This window comes from Phyllobates terribilis, unplaced genomic scaffold (assembly GCF_046119375.1).
Source record: "Phyllobates terribilis strain yellow unplaced genomic scaffold, ASM4611937v1 Scaffold_1__5_contigs__length_1240528914, whole genome shotgun sequence".
NCBI classification, from domain to species: Eukaryota; Metazoa; Chordata; class Amphibia; order Anura; family Dendrobatidae; genus Phyllobates; species Phyllobates terribilis.
Window position 1 is genome coordinate 722,089,902 of NW_027362761.1, and position 24,659 is coordinate 722,114,560.

General features: G+C 43.8%; 1 protein-coding gene across 1 annotated transcript in view; it reads left to right on the forward strand.

The window, feature by feature from the left end:
• Positions 1–905: 905 nt before the first annotated feature.
• Positions 906–24,659, forward strand: part of MKNK2 (MAPK interacting serine/threonine kinase 2) — a 55,410-nt gene continuing 31,656 nt past the window's right edge. The window contains exons 1-3 of the mRNA XM_073686328.1: positions 906–1,037; positions 11,953–12,154; positions 23,227–23,311. Of these exons, the coding sequence (XP_073542429.1) occupies positions 12,104–12,154; positions 23,227–23,311 (136 nt within the window). The 5' untranslated portion in view covers positions 906–1,037; positions 11,953–12,103. The remainder of the gene's footprint in view (positions 1,038–11,952; positions 12,155–23,226; positions 23,312–24,659) is intronic.

Here is a 24,659-nt window from a genome sequence, read left to right on the forward strand (position 1 = left end):
TATGGGGAGCTGCAAGAATCAAATAGGAGCGAAAATTGGCCACTTTTGACCTCCACACAGGTCCTCTTTAAGTATAATCCCAATGGCAACCCCATTGAGCACTAGATATCCCAGTGGTGGCCCCTCAAGCACTAGATATCCCAGTGGTGGCCCCTTCAAGCACCAGATATCCCAGTGGTGGCCCCCTCTAGCACCAGATATCCCAGTGGTGGCCCCCTCAAGCACCAGATATCCCAGTGGTGGCCCCCTCAAGCACCAGATATCCCAGTGGTGGCCCCCTCTAGCACCAGATATCCCAGTGGTGGCCCCCTCTAGCACCAGATATCCCAGTGGTGGCCCCCTCAAGCACCAGATATCCCAGTGGTGGCCCCCTCAAGCACCAGATATCCCAGTGGTGGCCCCCTCTAGCACCAGATATCCCAGTGGTGGCCCCCTCTAGCACCAGCTATCTCAGTAGTGGCCCCTCTAGCACCACCTATCTCAGTAGTGGCCCCTCTAGCACCACCTATCTCAGTAGTGGCCCCTCTAGCACCAGATGTAAGTGACCAGTGATGTGTTATTACACTTGCCATATATGTGCATGTTGCACGCAGTATTTGTAGGAAGAGTGGCACCTTCGGCCATGGTGAGCATGTCCCCCGGGGACAGGGCACCTCCAGCCTGCCACTGATGGAGCGGTCACCAGTGGAGTGGCACGTCCGATGCTCCGGCCACGCATGGCTAATCTGGAGGCCGCACTATTCCAGCACTCATGGCCTGTTATACAGACAGGTGAGCCCTGCCACCGCCGGGTCACGGAGGCCAGTGTGATGCAATGGTTACATGTCCGCCGGAGCTGGTCAGGGGCTGCAGTGAACAACCGCACGTATACAGGAGGTCGTCAGTCCCCCGTCACATGATCACTCGTCACGTGAACTCCGGACACACCCCCTTACCGAGTCTATATAAGGGAGCTAGCAGTGTCATGCGTCAGCCCTCTCATGTCACCAGCGGCAGCAGGCTGTCAGCAGTGCGCCCTCCACTGCAGAGCCCTCCAGGTATGTAGCGGCCCGATTGGGGAACACACTGCTTGTACGGATCAGACGTAAACCGAGATGTGGTCGGGCAGTGGCTGCAGCGTGTCGCCCGTACGTGCTGCTGTCGTACGAGCAGGCGTTGAGGTTGGTGCTGCTGACAGTGGCGCCTGATGGCCGAGATCGGGCAGTGCCGTGGTCCCGGTGTGATGCTGCAGTGCTGCTGGAGGCCCCGGCCTGCCCACGGGGACATGGCTTCTCAGTGGTGTGGGCTGCAGGGGTATGTGGCCCATAGGGCTCGTAGGAAACTTTCTTACCCAGCCCTCTATGTACCCCACCAAAAGAGGACTGCATCCTTCCTCCATGTTAGGGTGGTCCTTGCTTGGACAGCCCCTTTTAAGGAGGGCCTTTCACCAGTTTGAGCTAGTTCTACTGGTCACATCATGGAATAGTGGCTGCAGAGCTGAGGAAGACAGAGCTGGTAGTTTGTAGCTTCTCTTCATTGCTTGTAAAGTTTCGGGTAGAATTTGTTCTAGCTCAGCTTGGTGTTGCCAGGGCGGTGGAGTCGGTATAAAATGGACTGACTTCTAAAATATATAATAAATTGGGTACAGTAGTACAATGCAGGATGTGCTGTAAATGTTTCCATAAGAATTTGGGAACGTTCTGAAACGTCCTATAAATGTCTGTTCCATCCCCGCGAGCATGCACATGGCACCGATGGTGCCAGGGGGCATACAAGCGACTTCACTGCTCAGTGACCGGGAGGATGTGGCATGGCGGTGATGCCGCTTTTACAAGTCATGTCACTCATGCCGTCAGGGACGTGGTAACCTGGTTAGTCCAGGGGAAATGTCCCCACAACTAGTCACCCACTAACTATCATTGTCACTGCAGTTCTAACATTGATTTTTATGTGTAAGCGAGAAATAAGAGACTGGAAGTGTATAGACTGTTCAGGAATGACATGGTGGCAGCTTGAGGAAGCTGACAGGTTCCTTCAAGGGGTTTTCCAGGCTCTAGCCAAACTCCTGCAGTCTCACTGTCCAGGTTTGCGATTTGCATGCTGTCACCTGCAAACTGGTTTAGGACCAGAAGAGGCTTTACCTATACACTGGGGTTATTCCTGGAGTATTTTTGTATTTTTTGGTCAGTTTTTTGTGGCACTTTTTTTTTTTTTTTTTTTACTTTCTATATAGTTTAGTGGTCAGGTCACTTCTTTTATTGGACCCTGAAGTAGGCTGGTAAATGTGGCGGTGTACATGCAGCGCGGTGCCCACACAGCCAGTCATACACTTTATAATACAGTGTTGGTTGTCGTCTCATCACCCCAGTAACTCCCATCCCGATAAAAGCAGATCTGTCATAACTAAAGGTTGCACTTGGGCGAATCTGATCAGATTGAAATTTGCCAAATCTGCTTGATTTTACCCAGAAAACTTGATTTGCCCATTTTATTCTCTACAGATTGAATGCCCCTTTTACTTTGCGGTCTGGAGTGTCCCCAGGGTATAATAAGCATAAGACATAGAAAGCCACCAATACTCACTTTACCGATCCCCTCCGCTGCTCACTGTTCCCCGTACAATCCTTGGGGCTACCTCTTACCGCCACTGCATTCTGAAACCCAGAGCATTTTCCACCAGGCTGGGACTAGGCCTGGGACATGTTTGCATCCCGTGCATAGTCGTGGCCATAAGTCCCAGCCTAGGTTGTGTGTTGTAAGGTCGTGGCCACGTCCTGATTTCTCTACGACTTTGTGATGTGCATGTGTCAAGGCATTCCGGTTGTGACCAAAAGTCCTGGATTGGCGTGAACAGGCCTGGTTGTGGCAGTAAGAGGCGGCGAGGACTATATGGGAGAGAGCGTGTAGCCAGGTCTGTGGAGTTGGTAAGCCAAACCTCCGACTCCTCAATTTACATGACAGACTCCACAACTCTCCGACTCCGAGCCCATTTTCTCGGAGTCTGTATAAAATGGACCGACTCCTAAATTATATAATAAATTGGGTACAGTAGTGCAATGCAGTTTGTGGGGAATATTTATCTCATAAGAATTTGGGAAAGTTCTGAAATGTCCTATAAATGTCTGTCCTATTCCTGATCTAAGGGTTTAGACTTTTAGCTGAGATGAATCTGTGCTACAGTAAATTTATCACTTAAACATGAGCCATGTATGAGGGAGTCGGTGCCATGGAAATTGAGGAGTCGAAGGTTTGGCTTACCGACTCCACAGCCCTGTGTGTAACACGTAGAGACATGTAGGGAAATACAAAAGTCAGGAATTACACACCTGATTTAGCTGTGCTAAGCCCCATTGGTTCACAAATCAACAAGCCAGGTATTAGGCATCCGGTCCATATGGACTAACACCTCCTGACGAAGAAGTGAAACGTGTGCTCATGACTGTTTAGGCCGGAACTTGTCCCACCATGTCCACAGGTAATTGTGGATTTGTGTGTAAATCCATTGTTACTGTCAGATATTCCATAGATGCCCATGGGTTTGTCACACATCTTCTTATAGTCGCTTGTATTGTACATTAAAGGGGTTGTCCACTACTCAGACAACCCCTTCTCAATCTGAGTGTTTGCCCCCGTCAATATATAAACACTGTTTATATATTGACGGGGGCAAACACTTAGATTGAGAAGGCGTTCTCCTAGTAGTGCACAACCCCTTTAATCTGGGTACTTTATTGTAGGATGTCTTCGTTGGTTGGGGTTTAGCCTGAGGCTTTCCAGTTGTTTTTAAGATTTATTTCTTTCAGTTATTTTTTTGTATTGTCGTGTTTGGATCCATCTGTGTATGTAAATCCTAATTAGCGAATCATGTGTATTTTGGGATATTGTGTCCATTTATCAATAAAGTGTGATTAATATTTTAATATTGTGTTGGAAAGCTCTTTGGGTGGATGACTTCTAGGTTTTGTATTGTCAGCTGTGTTGGTGGATTATAGGTTTCTAATAATGGCACCTTGTAAGTGCTGTGACTCAGATGATGCAATGAGACATGCGGGAACTCCTCACCACGGTCCTAGAGAGCGGGCGGCTGCTGATTAGGAGTGGACAGGGCATGGTCAGGGAGTGCCAGTGTACAGGGGGTGGGAGCTTTGCCCAGCACAGAAACTGATCCCCCACGGGGTCTCCTCCATAGGACATATGGCATCACAGGTGTCGGGGATGCTTGTACAGGGATTATTGCTGGCACTGATCACAATATAAGGCTACGGCTCCACTATCAGTATTTGGTCAGTACTTTAAATCAGTACGTGTAAGGCTATGTGCCCATGATGCAGAAATGAAGCAGAAAATTTCCGCAGCATTTCTGCATCTCCCTGGCAGAAAAAACGCATGCAGATTGACAAGCGCTTTCCAGGCGATTTTGGCATCACTTGGAAAGTGCTTGACAACTAGGTCACACTATATAAATCCATGCAAACGGCATGGATTTATATAGTGTGACCGTAAAACAATGCTTAAAATAAAGCTATACTCACCCCCGATGCCCCGGCGTGTGCTGCAGCGCTGCTTCCTGGCTGGTTCCCGGCTGCCGGCATATCGCGAGACACGGCGGTGAAGGGCCTGCGGTCACATGACTGTGACGTCACCGAAGGTCCTTCAGCGCTGCCGGCATGCCGAGAGAAGCCGTTGGACAGGTGAATATAAACTTTTTATTTTATTCTTTTTTTTACAGGTACAATGGTACCCAGGTCTGGATGAGAGTCTCCTCTCCTCCAGAACTGGGTACCATCCGCACATAAAGACGCATAGAATCCGCTTGTACAAATGTACAGACGCGCATTCTATGCGTCTCAATGCAAGTCAATGGCGGCGCTTCCGCAAAATTAATGAACATGCTGCGGATTTATTTGCGCTGCAGAAACGCTGCGGAAAAATCCGCGGAATGCCATTGGGGACCATGGGGGGCGGATTACCATGCGTTTTTGATGCGTTTCCGCTGCGGAAATTCCGCAGCATAAACGCATGAAAAACGCATCGTGTGCACGCAGCCTTAGCCAAAACCAGGAGTGGAACAATCAGAGGAAAAGTATAATAGAAACACGTCAACACTTCTGTATTTATCACCCACTCCTGGTTTTTCTTACAAATACTGAGGTATGACCGTAGCCTAAGGGTGTGTTCACACTAGGCCGTTTTTTTTCTACAGTGAAACCTGATCTCTTGGCAGGCAGAAAAAAGCAGGTTTTGGCTGCGTTCACACATTGCTTATTTCCCTGCGTTTTTTTACGCGCGCGTATTTCCTGCTTTTTTTACCTGCGTTTTACGGTTTACGCAGGTAAAAAAAAAGCACTTCCATTCACACACTGCGTTTTTTCCTGCGTTTTTTTACGGAAGTGCAGGAGAAAATGAAGTGTGAGGAGTATGGACACCTGTATGTAATGTATGTCTGTGTGTCCTGTCTGTGTCTGTGTTGTGAGTGTCCTCCTAGCAGTGTATGTACAGACAGCTTCTGGCTGCAGTACATACACTGCTTTAAAAGAAATAAACTATGGATACTCACCTATCCGATGGATGGGAGAGGGGTCCGGTCCGGTCCCGCGGCTTCCAGCATCTGCCGTGAAGCGATCAGCTGACTGTCACGTGACCGGCTTGTAAATCAGCTGACCAGAAGCCGGTAAGCTACAGTTACCTGATCGCTTCACCGGCAGATGCTGGAAGCGCGGGACCGGACCGGACGCCTCTCCCATCCATCGGATAGGTGAGTATCCATAGTTTCTCCTGCTCCTCCATAAAAAAGCGCTGGAACTACGCAGTTTGTGAACACCGGTGCGTAATTCCATCGCTTATAATGGGCACAATAGGAGAAAGCGCAGGACGCAGCTGCGTAAAGAGTTGACATGTTAATTCTTTAGGCAGCTGCGCTTTCGCGCTGCGTAAAATCAGTGTCTGAACGGCAAAGTGAATTTCCCATTCACTTTGCTGGCAGACACAAGGCACATTGCGTCACATTGCAAAAAAGCGCGCGAAAATACGCAATGTGTGAACGCAGCCTTTGCTTGTTTTTTTCTTGTTTTTTTTTTACTGTCCATTTGTCTCTTTATGTATGCTGTTAAGGTTCAGTGAAAAAAAAATGACCTATTCAACTTCATAAGCGTTTTGGCACAGAAAAACGCAGCAAAACTTGATACCTGTGTTTTTTCAGCATTTTTTCATCACCCATTACTTTCAATGGGTGAAGAACCGCTGCAAAAAACGCTGAAAGAAGTGACTTGCTCTATTGTGCAAAAGCCATGCAAAGCACAAAATCCTGATGACACAAAAAACAATGTGTGTATGAGATTTCTGAAATCTCATAGACTTTGCTGGTACTGTAAAATGCAGCTGAAAATTTGCATAAAAAACACTGAAAAATGCCTAGTGTGAACATAGCCTAAGTGTCAGCTTGTGTGAAGAGTAAGTGTAAGATGGTAGGGACAGAAGTCAATCCAAACCCTACTATATGGCGACTGCACTAAAACGCGTTTTGCTGGGCTTATCTATGTAGGGATTTATATCCAGTTCCCCAGTCCTAAAAGGAGTTGTTCAGTGAAGACATCCTATCCGCATGCTAGGTGTTGCTGTATAAATCTGTGGATGTCCGATCGCTAGAACCTCCAAAATCAACAGAACGAGGCACTTTTTGTTAGTATGGAGCAGTATGAGCTTTTCTGTTAGTAGCATTTATAACCATTAGACTAAGTTCATGCGAGTGTATAAAGAAATGTGCTATTTTCATCCGTAATCCATCTAGAAGGCATCTGATTGCATTGGTGAATGCAGCTTAAAAGACCAAAAAAATCAGTTTCCAATGTGTCCGTAAAAATCGAATGCTACACAGTTGATACTTATGGAATCTGAATTGTTTTGTGCATTCATAGACTTGAGTAGGCGATTTCTTATCCGAAAATGGAAGAGACCAGGACATGCTACAAGTTTTTTCTTACTCAGACATTTGGTCCTTGTAAAAAAAAAAAAAAAAAAAAACAATAACAAACTGGTCATCTAAACAGCCCAACTGAATAACATTGGTCGAAGTTTCCGCTTTTTCCACTAACAGCACTGACTAAAAATACGTCGTGTGTACTGTAGCATTAATTTATTTTTCTGTGCTCCTCTGAGCTGATTTATGACCACAATGTTCATCTGGACTGGTCATAAATCGGGTCAGAGGAGAATAACAAAGATAACACTGGTATACAGAGATTTTGGTGCCAACAATGTCTGAACGGTTATGGTGCTGGTTATGAATATGACTTTGGTTTTGCCAGATTGGCTCCAATTTCTGAGATATTTAATAGTTAAAGGGGTTTTCAATAATTGGCTGTCTGACTGTGTACGGAACATGGTCTGATGATACCACGGCTCCTGGGCAGGGGAGGAAGCAAGAGACAATACAGATATTACAGCGGGGTATTGCAGAGGATTCATTTTGTGAGGTAAAATATTTCACTGCCTGTTTTTAAACAATATTTTACCCCACAAAATGAATCCGCTGTGATCCCGTGCTGCAATGTCTGTATACTCTTTTGCTTCCTCCACTGTCCAGGAGATGTGGTATGATCAGACCGTGTTCCTGTACGGTCAGACACAGCCATTGATTCAAATTAACTTTTGTTCGTGGGAAAACCCCTTTTAATAACTGTAGAATTCTGGCTTCAGAAAGTCACTTTTATAGCATTGTAAGCCTACAAATTGAATTACAAAATAATTCTATGGGATGTTTCATTACCTAAGACACTGTTAGGATATGCGCCAACGTAGCGTTTTACAAGCGTATATGCTGCGGAATTTCCGTAGCGTAAATGCTTCAAAAACGCATGGTAATCCGCCCCCCCATGGTCCTCAATGACAAGCCGCACTGTCGATGCCCGCAGCGTTTATGCTGCGCTCAAAAATCCGCAGCATGTCCATTAATTTTGCGGACACGCAGCGTAATCGCCACCATTGACTTGCATTGGACCGTGTGACATCCGCATCACTACATGTGGATAAGCGGATATCACATGGTTCAATGTGCGGATGGTACCCAGGTCTGGAGGAGAGGAGACTCTCATCCAGACCTGGGTACCATAGAAACTGTAAAAAAAAGAATTTAAAATAAAAAATAAAGTTTATACTCGGCATCCGATGTCCTCCCCGTGTTCTCTGTCGCGTCCGCTCTCTTGCAATGCTCCCGCTGTTGTGAAGGACCTGCCATGACGTCACTGAGTCATGTGACCCATCACATGGCTCAATGACGACACCGCAGGTCCTTCACACCACCGCGAGCCGCCCAACACACCGGACGCGGTGGAGAGAACACCGGAATGTGAGTATAAACTTTATTTGTTACCACTTTATTTTTTTTTTTTTTAACTAACTTGGTCACACTACTATAAATCCATGCCTGTTGCATGGATTTATATAGTGTGAACAAGTTGTCAAGCACTTTTCCAAGTGATGCTAAAATCGCTTGGAAAAACGCTTGATAACCCGCATGCAAAAACGCTTGACAAACTCTTCTACCTGGCAGGAAAAATCGCATGTAAAATCTGCAAGCGTTTTTCCTGCCAGGGAGAAGCGTAGAAAATATGCAGCATTTCTGCATCGTGGGCACATAGCCTTAGAGTCAAAAGACAGACCAAGAGACCAAAAGCTATCACACACAAGTCGCATTGGGAGAATGCATTATTTTCATAAATTAATGATCTCAAAAACTAGAACCAATTCACCAAAAGTAATGGGATTTTTGAATTCGGCACCCTCAAAATACCCTAAATCCGTTCAAAAAACCTTCCATGTGATGAGCTGTGTAGGTTTGGCATCAGACAGCGTTTACCTCGGTGGCCAAAAAGTTAAATTTTGGTCTCCTCTGACCACAGCATCGACCTCCATACATTTGGGGAGTCTCCCACGTGTCTTTTGGCAAACTTAAAACGAGCTTTACAATTTTTGTGTGTAAGTAAAGGCTTTTTTCTGCCCACTCGTCCATAAAGGCCTTCTCTATGGAGTGTACGATTTATTGTGGTCGTATGGACAGATACTCCAGTCTCTGCTTGGGAACTCTGCAGCTCCTTCAGGGTTACCTTTGGTCTCTGTGCTGCCTCTCTGATTAATGCCTTCCTTGCCTGGGCTGAGAGTTTTGGTGGGCTCTTGGCAGGTTTGTTGTGGTACCATGTTCTTTCCGTTTGATGATGATAGAGTTGATGGTGCTCCAACCCTGATTTGTGTTTCTCAACAACTTTGTCCCTGACTTACTTGGAGATCTCTTTGGTCTTCGTGGTGTTGTTTGGTTAATGGTGCCTCTTGCTTAACCCCTTAACGACCACCGTTACACATTAAAATAGCGGCCGCTAAGAAGCCTTATTCCCTCATTGCCGTTTTAAAACGGAATAATAAGGGTATAGCGCCCTACAGAGTCCGAAAATCTCCAGGGTCTCAGCTAAATCTCTCCAGTAGCTGAGACCCTGGAGAACACTATCAGTCCGGATTTTCTGGACCTGGACCCCGATTATGTGATAGCCGTTTTTCAGTGAAAAAATTCACGTTCTAAAAGAAAACTCTGCCTGCTATTAAAATCATTTCTCTCTCTTCTGACATGATATACATGTAAGAGGAAAGAAAAATTGTGTCCGCAAGCACCCCCCCCCCCCCCCCCCCCCCAGTACCTTCTCCATTACCTGAGCCCTCCTGCTCCGTCCCCCGGCCCTCCCCGTCTTCCTGAAAAAAAAAAAGGCTGGTGCATGCGTGAGATCGGTCGGCAACAATAGTTAATTTTCCTATTGGTTTCTTTTGATCACTTTGATGCACCCTATCACACTGATCAAAAACTAATTATTAGTATGTCATCTCTTCCCTGTGTCATCCTCTTAATCAGATTAATTATTTTTATTTTATAGTTTTTATTTCTTTCATTTTTTGCAGTTAGGGTTTTTTCAAAAGTTAAAAAAAAGACGATATGACGAATAGTGTTGAGCATAAGTTCTCGCTACTCTAGTTTCTATCGGGTGCTCGGGTATGCACCGAGTATAGCGGGTGCTCAATTGTCCGCCCCGCATGTTTTGTGGCTGTTGGACAATCAAAAAACATGCTGGGATTGCCTGCCATACACAGGCAATCCCCGCATGTTTTTTTGGGTGTCTAACAGCCGCAAAACATGCAGGGTGGAGCCCCGAGCATGTCACTTGAGCACTCCAAATACTCGATGCATACCCGATGCAAACTCTAGTATCGAGCACTTGCCCTCAACACTAATGATGACATATTCAGTAGGACTACTTAATATTATCAAATTCTGTGTAGTACCTTTTTTGGGTTCAAAATGCTCACTACACCCCTGGTTAAATCCTTGAGGGGTGTAGTTTCTAAAATGGGGTCAGTTGTGGGAGGTTTCTGCTGTTTGGGCACCTTAGAGCAGGGCCCACCAACAGGTCATGTTTTCAGGATTTCCTTAGTATTGCACAGGTAATAACTCCATCACCTGCACAGGTAATAACTCCATCACCTGTGCAATACTAAGGAAATTCTGAAAACATGACCTGTTGGTGGCCCTTGAGGACTGGAATTGGAGAACACTGCCTTAGCGGCCCTGCAAGTGTGTTCACAGAAGCCAGAAGTGAGATTGGTGTGCCCGCTGTTTCAGGTAGCATGTCTGTGTGGCCATCTCAGCGCAAGTGACAAACTGCATGCAGTAGATTCCTTAGCCTAAATTTGGATTGTCAAACTCTCGTGGCTTTCCTCCACTTTCTTTAATCCTAAATGCTCAGCTAAAAAAAAATTCTGAAAGAACCTTTCAAGGTGATTTTTATTGCACCATTTTGGCCTAAAGAGGATGATCCTGTCTTCTGAAAGAACTATGGCCTTGATGCATCAAGTCTGGCATTTTTCACACCTGGCTTGATGAAGGGACATGCTGGAGTCTTAATTACTCTGGTGTGTCCATGTGCATCTCGCCACAGATCTTACTTCAGTGGTGGACTGGAGGAAAATTTGTTGCATAAGGAAAGTGATACCTCGTCAAGACAAGTAGGGGCTGCGAAGGCCTTATCCTTCCCCTGCTCCACCGACTTTGTGTGAGCTGGGCTAAAATGGTGAGATTGCAAAAAGTCACAAAATTGTAGCGCAGCCTCGCATTGCTATAAAATTTGGCAATTTTCAAAGCTTTTTATCATGACTGCTTTAATGAGCCGGAACCTATGAGTTGAGGGTCCTCTGTAAAACAGAAAAATCTAGCTCCTGTAGTCCTTTATAGGTCTACAAAATCTCGATCTTGCTGCCTGAGAGAGTCTTTTTTTTTTTTTTTTTTTGAGAAAAAGGGACTGTCTGTTAATTTATGTTTGTTTTGTTTTTTTGCTGTATTGCAATAAACTCTTGTGTAAAAAAAAAAAAAAAAAAAAAAAAAAAAATTGTCAATCCTTTTAATTTGATTTGGCTTTCTCAGTTTTAATCAAAAGGCCCTTTGAACTATTGATAACACAGCTATCACTGACTTGATTTATGATCAGCTCCAGGGCTGGAGATGCTGCAGGAACACTCGCTTTGGCCCGTGACTTTGGCCAAGATTTCAATTTCGGCCTTCTGTGTATTTGACCTTGACATCCCTGGTCTAGTTACTTCTGCTCATTGACAGGCAGGTTGTGGCTGCATGCTTTGCTTTTTATTTTTGTTCTCCAGGAAGAATGCCTTGCATGGTTCCTGTAAAAACTTCAGCGGTCATTGTTGTGTGAACATAATAATTTTTTCATTTAAAGGGATTGTCTACTACAGGATAACCCCTGCTTAATCCATTCAGGTCCTCAAATAAGATAAAAACGATGTATACTCTCCTCCTACAGCCGCACTTGTTCAAGTGATTTTGGGGTCCTGAATAGATAAAGCAAGGATTTCCAGTAGTGGACAACGAGTTTAATTTTTGTTTTGATTGGTTTTATGTCACAGCCTTTGCTTTTGTTTTCACAGGGTCTCTTCCAGCCATTTGAGAGCTCCAATCCCAAATTTTTTCATCCTTCATTCCAGATTTTCAACTGCAAATTCCGGCAGTATTCCACTTTTTGAGGTTTAAGAAACCAGTCCTTTGGTTTTAAATTTGGAAGTATTTATTTTTGCAAGTATGGTACAGAAAAAAAGCCCCGAGATGAAAGGTTTTCATCGTTCCTTTAAGGTGAGTGGGGTTTTATTATCGAATTGGCTTTATTCTGCCCCATTAATATCTTGCTTTCAGTTCTCTGTCCGTATAATTCAGTGCCCATCACATCCCATAGATTTGATATATAGTGTTAGTGCTCTGTATATGGGGACGAAGAAGGAGCACACAAACCAAATGTTACTTCCCTAGGCCCCAGTACAATAAAATGAAAAATGCAGTCAAATGTTTTGAAGGAAGTTGAATGAAGAAAATTCTTTAAACTAAAATTTTTAAAGGGATTTTCCCAAAATCACAAGTTGTTCCCTATCCATTGGATGGAGGATAACTTGCTGATCGCTGGTGGTCCTGCTGCTGAGACCTCCATCAATTTGGAGATTTGAGCTTTGGATCAATGAGACCCGGGCTCTGCCTAGCACAAGCATGTATAGAATAGGTCCTGAATGCTCTGCCTCTGCTCCATTCATTCCTTTCTCCATCAGTCCCATAGCTGTAGTACACAGCTTTGCCATTTCTGACAGCCCTATTGACCATTAATGGAGCGAAGGCCAAGCATTCAATACTACATGGCTCTCTTATTCTACTGGAGCATATAGTAGTAACACATGGTCTATGTCTCCTTGCATAGGAGATATATGACCATGTGACTACTTACAATGTGACTAGACTATATGACTACTTACGATTTTGGGAAAACACCGTTGACTCCTAAAGTCTTATGTACCATCTTTATACTTGCATGGGCTTAAAGTGCTTATGCGTTAATGTAGTAATGCATCAATAAACATGTAAGTTATTGCAATCTGTTAGTTGGTCCAAATTTTTGCTATTCTCCCATGGGCACAGCGATCGCATCTAAGATTCACTTGCAATGCCGGGCTTAACCACTACCTAATATTTGACCGACCTGTACATCATAATGGGGAAGATGTCGATATGACATGTGATAATGCGGGCTCAGGCATCTTCACTGCGATGTCTACTTGGCTGATAAAAGAGTTCCTGCCACCAGAGTCTGTCCCATTGCCAGCTCGGTCCTGGATGTTTAAAGGGAATTTCTCGCCAGCCTTTTGCAATCTCATCTGAGAGCAGTATGATGTATGGGCATTTTCCCCTATTCCAGTGGTATCACTTAGTCGGCTGCTTGCTGTCATTTTGATAAAATTAGTTTTATCTGCTACACATCTACTAGTTCTCTGTTGGAATGTGTACAACCCTGTCCACACCACTGACTGCTTTGTGTATACTGTGCATAGGCAGAAAGCTGCCAATCCGTGGTGGGGGTGTGGTTGTACAGAGCTCATCAGAGCAATCAGTTTGCATTCTCATGTGGGATGGGAGGGATCTAACGGAAAACTGAAAATAAAAAAATTTGTAAGTGAGCACCGTAAAGAAAATGAATACATATAGAGAAGACCAAAAGCCCCACGTTGGGCATCACACCACCATGCAATAAAATGCGATCACAAACTCCTAAATAAGAATGGTATCACCGAAAAGGTCACCTCCTCACATAAGAAAAAAACAAATCCTCACTCAGCAGTCAGCAGAAAAAGAAGTTACAGCTCTCGAAATATGTTGATGCAATTAGATTTTTTTACTTTAGTGTGCAAAAGTAGCGACACATACCCTGTATAAATTAGGAATCGCTAATTGTACTGAACTGAAGAAAAAAGGCTGTTTTATCACTTATACCACATGGGGAACTGCATTAAAAAGGGAAAAACATTTAGAGAATTGCGATTTATTGGTTCATTCTGTTATCCAAAAATCCAAATAGAAAGTGTTAATAAAAACGTAAAGACTCCAAAATGGTACCAATTAAAATGTCCCTTCATCAACAAATGAAAAGCCTCATACTGCTATGTTGGCAGAAAAATAATAGTTATTATGCTCCCCCCAAATTTTTTTTTTTTATTTTTGGCTGGCGAATCTACTTGCTATATCCACGGGACAGCTACTACGGATCTTTCATGATATGAACACATGCTGAAGTTTTATAACACATATGCTGAGAGCAATTTACCTCTCACCTTAGTATGCCATTTATATTTTGTTTTATTTAGCAACCTTACTTTTATCATTTAATCTGTGATACAGCCATCAATTTCCTATCAGGTTCTTTTTAAATTTTGTTTTTGGTTGCTTGTTTTAAAGGGAATTGGTCAGCTCATTTTTGAATGCCATACTAATAGTGTCCTGAAATAGGACTTGGGTGTTGACCTGTTGTGTTGCTGTAAGCCCCGGAATATTTATAGTGGCACGCCGGCTATTCAAGTGCTTGTAAATCTGAACTAAATATTCACCCCTATGCGCTGGTGTCAGTGATTAAGTCAGTCTGCCATATTACTTGCCCGAGGATTGCATCACAATGCTTGGACTTCCCCTTCTCTTGACCTGAGCATGACAGCATGTACTTCTATGCAGCTGTCACGCTCTGGTCAGGAGAGCCGATGGCCAGTCCAAGGATTGCAGTGCGATCCTCAGGCTAGTAATACGGCCATCTGACTGAATCACTGACGCCGGTGCAGAGGGGTGGACGGATTATCAGTGGGGTAAGGGGGAAATATATTTTTATTCGTACTCCCATGACAGCACCACAAGAGAGGATCCGCCCATCAAGGACAGGAAACCTACAGGTTAAAAAAGGGCGGCACCTCTCTCCCGCCTCAGTTTAGGTTTCCTGTCCTTGATGGGAGACCTATCAGGCTTACCTGCAGGATGAAGAACTGGTCTCTTGCCCCAGATGGATAGACAGGGTGCCTGGAGCGGTGAACTTCCTGTCCGAGTCGGTCCTGAACTTCTGGAGATGCCACGGCAAGGCTCATTGGGGCACCTCCGTGTGCGTTGCGGTCAGCATGACATCCCCTCTTGCGGAGGTGAATGGTCCACTATGTGTGGGTCCGTATGCGGGCAACCCCCCCCCCGCTACACTATACAAGAGATCTGGGCCGCGCCGGCGGGGAACGTGTCAGGCGCGGCCCTGTGACGTGTTTCCGGTGCGCCGGAGGCCTCCACCAGAAGTGGGCGTAGTTCGCGCGCAGCCAGGAAGTACGGGACCGCATGCATGCGATGTGAGGACACCGGAGCAGGAGACTGTTCACCGGACGAGGGGTGTCCCGCCAGTGCTGCTGAGAGGCAGTGATCAGCCCACCTGGGGGGAGGGGGAGGTTCCTTCCAGGGACCCACCACACAGGTACCTGGTATGGCCAGTATAAAAAGGACCTGGCAGCATACAGAGGTGCTTCCCAGCCCCTTGTTTTATTTTGGTAACCTGGGAGATACACAGGAGCAGCTATCACCTCAGCAAGAACAACTGCTGCATGAGCAGCCCTCTGGGGAGCCCTCACAACAGGCGGTGCAACGTCGTTGCCAGTCTGGGTCCAGTCGTTCAACTAGGAAGTTCACCGCAAAAAGCAGGAAGGAAGGTCCTGTTGTTCGGCGTGATCCTCCGCTGGTTAAGAAGGATTCCTCTGCTTCTACAGTACCACATATTCCAGGGGCTAAGTGGAATCTTCGTTAAAGTTCTACTAATTCTTCTACTTTTCTGTCTATAATTTTTTCAGAGCAAGAAATGTTCATTTAAGTCAAAACTTAAGGAATGTGCTCTTTCTTCCAAAGATGAACAGAAACCAGGGGAATCCCAATCGGCCCAGGTGGGAGGGAGATTGTCATTGTTTTTCCCGGCTTGGGAACTTATTTCACATAGCAATTGGATTTGGAGCCTGATTAGATTTGGTCTTAAATTTAAATTTCAAGCCCTTCCTTACAGAAGATTCGTGATTATTCCCTCTAGTTCCTCCTCAGAGCGGCCCTCGTATCGGAGATTAAAGACCTAAATAAAGAAAAACGTCCTGATTGAGGTTCCTGAAACAGAAGAGGGACACAGATTCTACTCCACGCTCTTCCTGGTCCCCAAACCAGATGGGTGTTTCAGGACAATCCTAAATTTAAGATCCTTAAATAGCTTTCTTAAAATGGAATCATTAAAAACTATAATAAAATTACTTTTTCCCCACTGTTATATGGTAGTCCTGAATCTTAAAGACGCTTATTACCATGTTCCCATTCTTAAGGATTATCAAAAGTATTTAAGATTGGCCATTAAAATGAAAGGGGTAGTAAAACCCTTCCAGTGTACCGCCCTTCCCTTTGGGTTGGCTATAGCAGGGTTCCCCAACTCCAGTCCTCAAGGCCCACCAACAGGTCATGTTTTCAGGATTTCCTTAGTATTACACAGGTGATAATTGCATCACCTGCACAGGCAATAATTCCATCACCTGTGCAATACTAAGGAAATCCTGAAAACATGACCTGTTGGTGGGCCTTGAGGACTGGAGTTGGGGAACCCTGGGCTATAGCCCCGAGGGTTTTTACCAAACTAGTGGCAGAAGTTATGGCTCATATAAGAAAAAGATATATTAATAATCCCTTACCTTGATGATTTCCTGATAATGGGGAACTCCTTTTTACAATGCGAGGCCCACCTTCAGGTGACAATTTCTGTCCTAGAAGGCCTAGGTTGGTTTCTAAATCTGGAAAAATCTAGGTTGACCCCACAAAAAGCTCAACAGTTCCTGGGGGTCATTTTAGATTCAGAAAGACAGTTATGCCATTTATCAGATGAGAAGATTTGCAAAAATCCAGGGCCTAGTGAAACATTGTGTGGATACACCCACTCTGTAAAGCCATGTCATTATTAGGGACCCTGACCTCAAGTTTTTCCGCGGTGCATTGGTCCCAATTTCACTCAAGGGCTCTTCAATGGGATATATTGTATAACGACTCAATTCTAGATGGACATCTAGACCAGGAGTTTACCTTGGCCCCTCACTCCTTACAATCCCTTCGTTTGTGGTTGGTATACACTAATCTTTCCAGGGGAGTCCCTTGGGAGAGTAAACCTACTGCAGTCTTGACTACAGATGCAGGTGCTACAGGTTGGGGAGCTCATTTTGAAGGTAACTTAATTCAGGGGACCTGGTCAGAGAATGAGGTACAGTTTTCCTCAAATGTTAAGGAACTTTTGGCAGTTGATTATGTGCTCAATGGGTTCCTTGTATATTTACCGGGCCAGGATGTCCGTATACTCTAGGACAATCAAGTCTCAGTAGCATATATAAATCATCAAGGGGGAACCCGTTCAAAAGACTTAATGAGAGTAGCAGACAGACTTCAGAAAGCAGAAGATAATCTTCTCTCCCTTTCTGCTGTTCATCTAAGAGGAAAAGAAAACGTCAGAGCAGATTTTCTCAGCCGCAATTGCCTAAAAGAAGGAGACTGGTCCTTGAACCCTCAGATATTCTCCAAGATTGTGGCAATGTGGGTTATTCCAACAGTGGACTTGTTCGTGACAAAATCCAATCGGAAGGTGGCAACATTTTGTTCTCTAAACCCCAGAGAAAGGCCCCTGGCAGTGGATGCCTTCATGATTCCATGGGAGTTTCCTTTGGCGTATGCATTCCCTCCTATGGTCCTGCTTCCGTCAGTCCTAAGGAAAATCAGGGCAGACAAAGCCAGAATGAGCCTCCTATGCCCCCTTTGGCCCAAGAGGCCATGGTTCTCTTGTCTCCGCAGAATGTCAATATCAGACCCCTGGGTCCTTCCGGAGATTACGGACCTTCTCACTCAGGGTCCGGTTTCCCATCCTCCAGCTTCAAATCTCCATTTAACGGCATGGAATTTGAAAGGGCACTGTTAACCAGCAAAGGGTTTTCCACGAATTTAGTAAACACTCTCCTATGTAGCAGAAAGCCCTTTACTACCCGCATCTATGCTAGAACTTGGAGAAAGTTCCTGTCCTTTTCAGAATTCAAACTAGAGGATGGGATCCCTATTGGGAAGATGCTAGAATTTCTACAGCAGGGTTTAGAACAGGGCCTAACCACTAGTGCATTAAAAGTACAAGTTTCGGCTTTAGGAGCCTTATTTTCTTTTGATATAGCCGCTAATTATTGGGTAGCACTGTTTATAAAAGCCTCTTTCAGGTGTAGACCTATTATTAAATCCAGACCCTCTCCCTGGGATTTAAACCTGGTCTTAAATGCCTTGACTAACCCTCCCTTCGAATCCCTAGATTCAGCCACCCATAAAATTATTCTTCTTAAAACAGCCCTGTTAGTTGCTCTAACTTCGGCCAGAAGAGTAAGTGACATACAGGCTTTTTCTATATCCCCACCATTTACTCAAATTCTGGATGATAGAATTGTACTAAGGCCTGACCTGGCTTTTCTTCCAAAAGTAGTCTCACGTTTTCATAGAACTCAAGGGGTAAATCTTCCAACTTTTTGTTTTCCCCCTAAAAATCAGAAAGAGGAGAAACTACACACATTAGATGTTAGAAGGCGCGTACTTAAATATCTGGAGGTCTCACAGAGTTTTAGGAAAGAGAGTTCCCTATTTATGTCATCAGGGGGCTAGGATGGGTTGTAAAGCTTCAAAATCTACAATTGCGAGGTGGATTAGAGAAGCAATCACCCTCGCCTACTCTTCGGGAGATAAGGAAGTCCCGGAGGGGTTGAGGGCACACTCCACCAGAGCAGTAGCAACTTCCTGGGCCGAGAAGACGGGGGTTTCCATCGAAGACATATGTAAGGCTGCCACCTGGTCTTCTCCCTCCACCTTCTATAGGCGGCATAGTTTAGATTTAGGGGAGTCCTCTGATCTCACCTTTGGGAGAAGGGTGCTTCAGGCTGTGGTCCCTCCCTAATCTCCTTCGTCTCTGTAATTCTCTCGTGCTGCTGTCATGGGAGTACGAATAAAGCCTTAGTTACTTACCGGTAACGGGATTTTTCGGAGCCCATGACAGCACCCTTATATTCCCTCCCTACACTCGTGTTTTGCACCCCCATAAGGTTATTTTCCTTTTTTGCAACCACAGGGGAAGTTAAAGTCACTGGCTTAAAATGAATATTGTGTTTTGTCTTGTTGTAATTAACCTTGGCGGTCCTCTCATGCTCTGTTCACTTAAACTGAGGCGGGAGAGAGGTGCTGCCCTTTTTAACCTGTAGGTTTCCTGTCCTTGATGGGCGGATCCTCTCTCTCGTGGTGCTGTCCTGGGCTCCGAAAAATCCCGTTACAGGTAAGTAAGGCTTTCGCATTTACGTATTCATTTTTCGGGGCTTACAAATCCTGAAGGGTTGCCCAAGCCCTATTTCAGGATACTGTTAGTATGGTACTCATAAATGACCTGACAGATGGCAGTTGTCTTTGGTGTATGGCATTGCCTTTTAAGCAGTAGTCTTTGGTGTATGAGATTCTTTATATTCAGATCTCTCCCCATCCATCCATTGATCCATCCCATCATCCATGTCAGTGAGGGAGGAGTAGTGGATAATCTTTAATATTTGGGGTGATGTTCTGGTGCTTTATGTATTACTTCTGTTTCCTGCAACGTCCTGTACAGGAGGTCATATAGGGGCTGTGTTTGAAGGTGGAGGAGGAATAGGAGAGGTTTAGGCGAAGTTACAGGTCTGTGCTCACTGCTGGCTTGCATCCTCACACAATGAATGAATGATGGGAAATGAGGATTCAGAACAGGAAGTGATCGTTATGACAACCGAGCTGGTGCCAGGGCATAGGAAGCGAAGCAAATGGCATAAAACATGAAATTTAGGGGCATTATCCTTAAACATTTATGGCAAAACTAGTAACAGAGGCAGGGTAGTGCACAACCACTTTAAGCCTTGTTCAGACATTATTTTTCTTTTTATTAATACATATTAAAAGCCCAATTTCCATCAGTGTGTCCGTTCATACCACTAGTGATTTTCTCGCATCTAAAAATAATTAAATTGCAATGCTTCCCTACACATTAGAATGTTAACTATTGATGGTGTTGGAAGCCAACTTGGGCAATATCTATATCTATATCTATATATATATATATATATATATATATATATATATATATATATATATATATATATATATATATAGTTAGTCTGTCTGTCTGTCTGTCTGTCTGTCTGTCTGTCTGTCTGTCTGTCTGTCTGTCTGTCTGTCTGTCTGATCCCGCGTCGCTCATTGGTTCGGCCGCTGTCTGTCAAGGAAATCCTGCGTCGCTCATTGGTCCGGCCTCGGCTAATCAGCGACGCGGGATTTCAGAAAAAGATGGCGGCTCATCTGCCGCACGGAGGTCAGCGGTGATGCAGCCGGGAGATGAGCGGCGCTAGCTGCTCATCTCCCCGCTGCTGGCAGCACAAGTACCCCGACAGGCGGCGCCGCTCACCTCCATGCGGCTAACGTCGGGAGATTAGCGGCTTGGCCTGCTGATCTCCGGACGGCAAGTGTGAACGGAGGACCGGGGAGCGGTCGGGATGCTTCTGCTGCGAGCAGCCGCTCATCTTCCGGCTTCTCGCAGCGGAAGTAGCCGCACAAGCAACGCCGGTCCTCACTAATACGGCGCTGATTGGTCGCGGTGGCCGGCCGCGACCAATCAGCGATATGGAAGGAAAATTTCAACGCCGTTCTGCTGATTGGTCGCGGCCGGCCGCGACCAATCAGTGATTTTTGGCGCCAAATTTAAACCCCGCTCTGCTGATTGGTCGCGGCCTGCTTTCCACAACAGTCACGGTCTCTCTTGTCCCCTCTGGAAAATTAAGTGCCCACCCCAACTCTTGACCTATTGTTGCTCTATGGGGATTATATTTTATCCTTTTACTGCATTGCTGTCTATGATGTTGATTATGTTTTTGTACTGGATTATCCATGTAATGTATCCCTTCATATAATGCAGCATCTTGTTTCTTTTTGTTTCAAGAATTATTTTAGCTTTTAACTTGTGATATATATGTTATATTTAATAAAGTATTTGAAGGCACAATACTCATTTTGAGCATTTTCTTTATGCCCTAAGAAGTTTTTATGTTCTATATGCTGAGTTGTAACCCTAATCACATAATCTGTGTATCTGTATTGAGAGATTTTTGTGTATCTTTTATGTAATACTACATTTATGTAGTTTTTGTTTTATTACTTTTGAGAAAAACCATTTGTTTTTGAGTCCTCATACTCTTGAGAGCCATAAATTATAACCTTTTTCCCGTAAACGGAGTTTATACAAGGGGTTATTTTATGTGGGACAAGCTGTAGTTTTCAATGGTATGACTCTGACTTTTGATAACTTTTTAACATATTTGGTAGTAGGAGTCAACAAAAAAATCAATTTTGGCTTTTATTTCTTTTTCGTTCAATATGCTTGCTAAAGATAGTTTTATAGTATGGAGCCATAAGATTACAGTGATGCCAAGTGTAGTATAAGAATTTCATTTTCTGAGTCAGAACTTTTTCATCTTTCTGAGGACTGAATTTTTTAGTTGAAGTTATAGTTTTTATTGCCACTATTTTTGGGTCAATACGACTTTTGGATCATTTATTTCATTTTATGTGAGTTGGGATGAACAAAAATGGCTATTCTGGCTTAGGGTTTTGTTTTGCCTTGTTCGTCGTGCAGAATTAATAAGTTTAATTGTGCTGGTCGTTGCGGATGTGATGATACCAGATGTATCCTACTTTTGGACATTTGTTAGATTAACCCCTTAAGGAACAGGTCTAATTTATCCTTAGAGTATCTATCATCCTTTTGTTTAATAAAAAAAGGACAGCCCCAGATTGGTGATAGGTACTCTTCAACCCCTTAACGACGAGCAGGTTATGAACAAGTGTATGGAGCAAGATGGTTGTTATTCAGCCATTGTCTTTCTGTAACAGCTGGTGGTGGAGCTGAGTTTGCAGCTGTTGGCCTAACAAATGCTGTTGTCAACCTCTTTCGGTGGAATTTACAGCGTGGGGTTCAGGGGCGCGTTGTTTTAAGCGCCCATCAGTTTACCCCTCTTGATGTGATCACATGTTGCCGTGGCAACCGGGTGATCTGCTGAAGATCTTTGTGCCTGGAGGGATCGGGCAGGAACTGATAACAGATGAAGACAGCAACTGCCTCTATTACTAGGACAGGGACTCTAGATTAGTAGCACCACTCCGACACCTCTGGAGTGGTGCTTTAAGAACACTGGATGAATGAAGCAGGTCAGATATCTCGGTTAGACCAGCTGTCATTGGGAACTGAGATCGCATGATTTTGAGCCCTTGGCTTTCTCACAAATCTTACATCTGCCAGGTGATCATTCAACACAGAACCACAAGCGATGATCAGACAAGACCCTCACCATCTTCTCATTAACCTTTATGCTTCCTTCGCTACAATGTTGCCTTTTAATTCTTTGCTAACTAATGAGATGCGACTACCTACCCTACTCACGCCACCATTGAGGTATCCAGGTTATCATTTGGTAGAAGTAGTTATTTTAGCTATAATCATATTATCAAGTCTTACATGCTGTATGTTTGGTGTTCCTTTATATTACCACTATTATTCTGCTCTTAGAATTATAAGTGTACCGTAATTAAAATAGTCTTTAACCTTTGTCCCAAACCACTCCATTACTGCCTATAATTAACGCTCGGTGAAGCGTAGCTTGATTACTTGCTTGTAAATTGAAAGCACTACTACAATTCCCTTCTTAATGTTTAACATTTTAAAAAATAAAAGGACGCTTAAGAAAATTTAGTAACTTAATCAAACTGTATTTTTAATGTTCCCGAATATACCCAGCATCTAGGCTTATTAACACATCAACTTGTATCCAAGCTTGGGTCAGAACACTGTTTTTGTTGTAAAAGAAATAAACCTTACAAACTTTTTTTTTAATTTTTTTATCTTTATTGGTTTAAAGACTTTTTTTTTTTTTTTTTATAGTTGTCATTGGTAAAACCAGAGTGAGTGTAGCGTGTTAAATCCTAAGATAAGTGTCTAAAATATATGTACGATCTATAATAAACATGGGTGGCATTTAACTCTATGTCCGAATGGTTTCAATTGAGAGACGCAGAAGATAAAATGTTTGGCATGTGATCTGATACATGACAACCACCGGTCTTGTAAGAGTTCACAGTTCACTAGACAGAGGTTAAATGCGTTCATCCTTATTTTGCAGAATAAATAAATATGCTTTGGATGTTTTTTTTTTTTTTTTTTTTTTTCTTAAGTTTTAAAGCAAAAGAGTAAAGAAAATAATTCTGTTCTGTTTTAGGGTCAAAACCCATTTGACGTGAGTTATGGAGCGGAGTCAAGAAACATGGAATCTGTGTTCAACTTTGACTGCCCCTCTCGCCCTGGTAAATAAGCATTTAGATTGTAACTTTGTCTTGCAAGTCAGGGTTCTACATGGTTTTTGGGGGGTTTTAGAAATTATATCCCTTGTTGCCCTGGTTGCTTTTGTGGATGTACAGGAATATAATGTATTTTCCCGACCATAGGACGCACCTTACTATAAGACGTACCCCAGGGTTAGCAGAAAGCATGAAAAAAACAAACATTTTTCTTGATGATTAACACTTTCCTGGCAGTGTCAAGTTGAGGGGTCAATACCTCTAATTGTCCTTACTCGTCAGATACAAACAATGATGCAGACATCTGTGAGGAATGGGTGTAAATGATTCCTGGATACACTTTAATTCACAGGTCTCACTGTTCACACTAGTGCTCTCCCAGCAGTATTCCATCTTACAAGGATATACATATGTTTTACATTACACTATTTGCCAATTTATGGTTAGAAGCATACATGAAAATATATAGCACAGAAGTACATGTACTGGTTCCATACATGAATGATCATGTCATCACCTGTGCAAGGCTTTTGGAAGGTGTACTGATTGTTGGGGCCATTCTACCAGGCCTTCTCTAAAGGCGTCACGTGTATGCAGTGGATATATAAAAATCTACACACACCTGTTTAAAATACCAGGTTTTTATTATGTAAAAAAATTATACCAAGAACACATCTATTGAGAAACACACTGGGAAAATGAAAATGACACTAAAATAATGTGGTTGCATAAGTGTGAACACCCTCTTAGGCTATGTTCACATGTTGCGCTTTTGCTGCTTTTTTTATGCACTTGTGCAAATTTTAAGCTGCATTTTACAATACTAGCAAAAGCTGTGATTTCAGAAATCTCATGCACACATTTGTTTTCCTTACTGAATTGGAAAACTGCTGTGTTTTTGAAAATTGCTGCATGTCAATTCTTTCAGCGTTTTTGCTGTGTTTTTTTCTGACCCAACGCGATGAGCAAATGCAAAACCGCAGCAAAAAAATGCAGGTTTTGCTGTATTTTAAGTGGGGAAAAAGACTGTATAGCAGTATGTGAAACACATTTATTTTTGTGATTTTTCCCAAGTTTAAATCATAATGACTTGGTCTATTCACCTGAGAATGGCAGTTAGGATTAGTACAGTTTAAATTAGTGATAGGTGTGCAACATAAATATTGGCTGACCAAGGTGTGAAATTTGAACAGTACCTGGTCATCTCAAGGGCCCACCAAAGTATGAAAGTAAACCATGTCCTACAAAAGCAATGCTCTGCCAATGTCTTTGGTAAACTATTCCTGACAAATTCACCTCCCCCTGCTGTTAATTTGTAATTGTGTATTTTTTCATGAACCCATATTAACTTTTT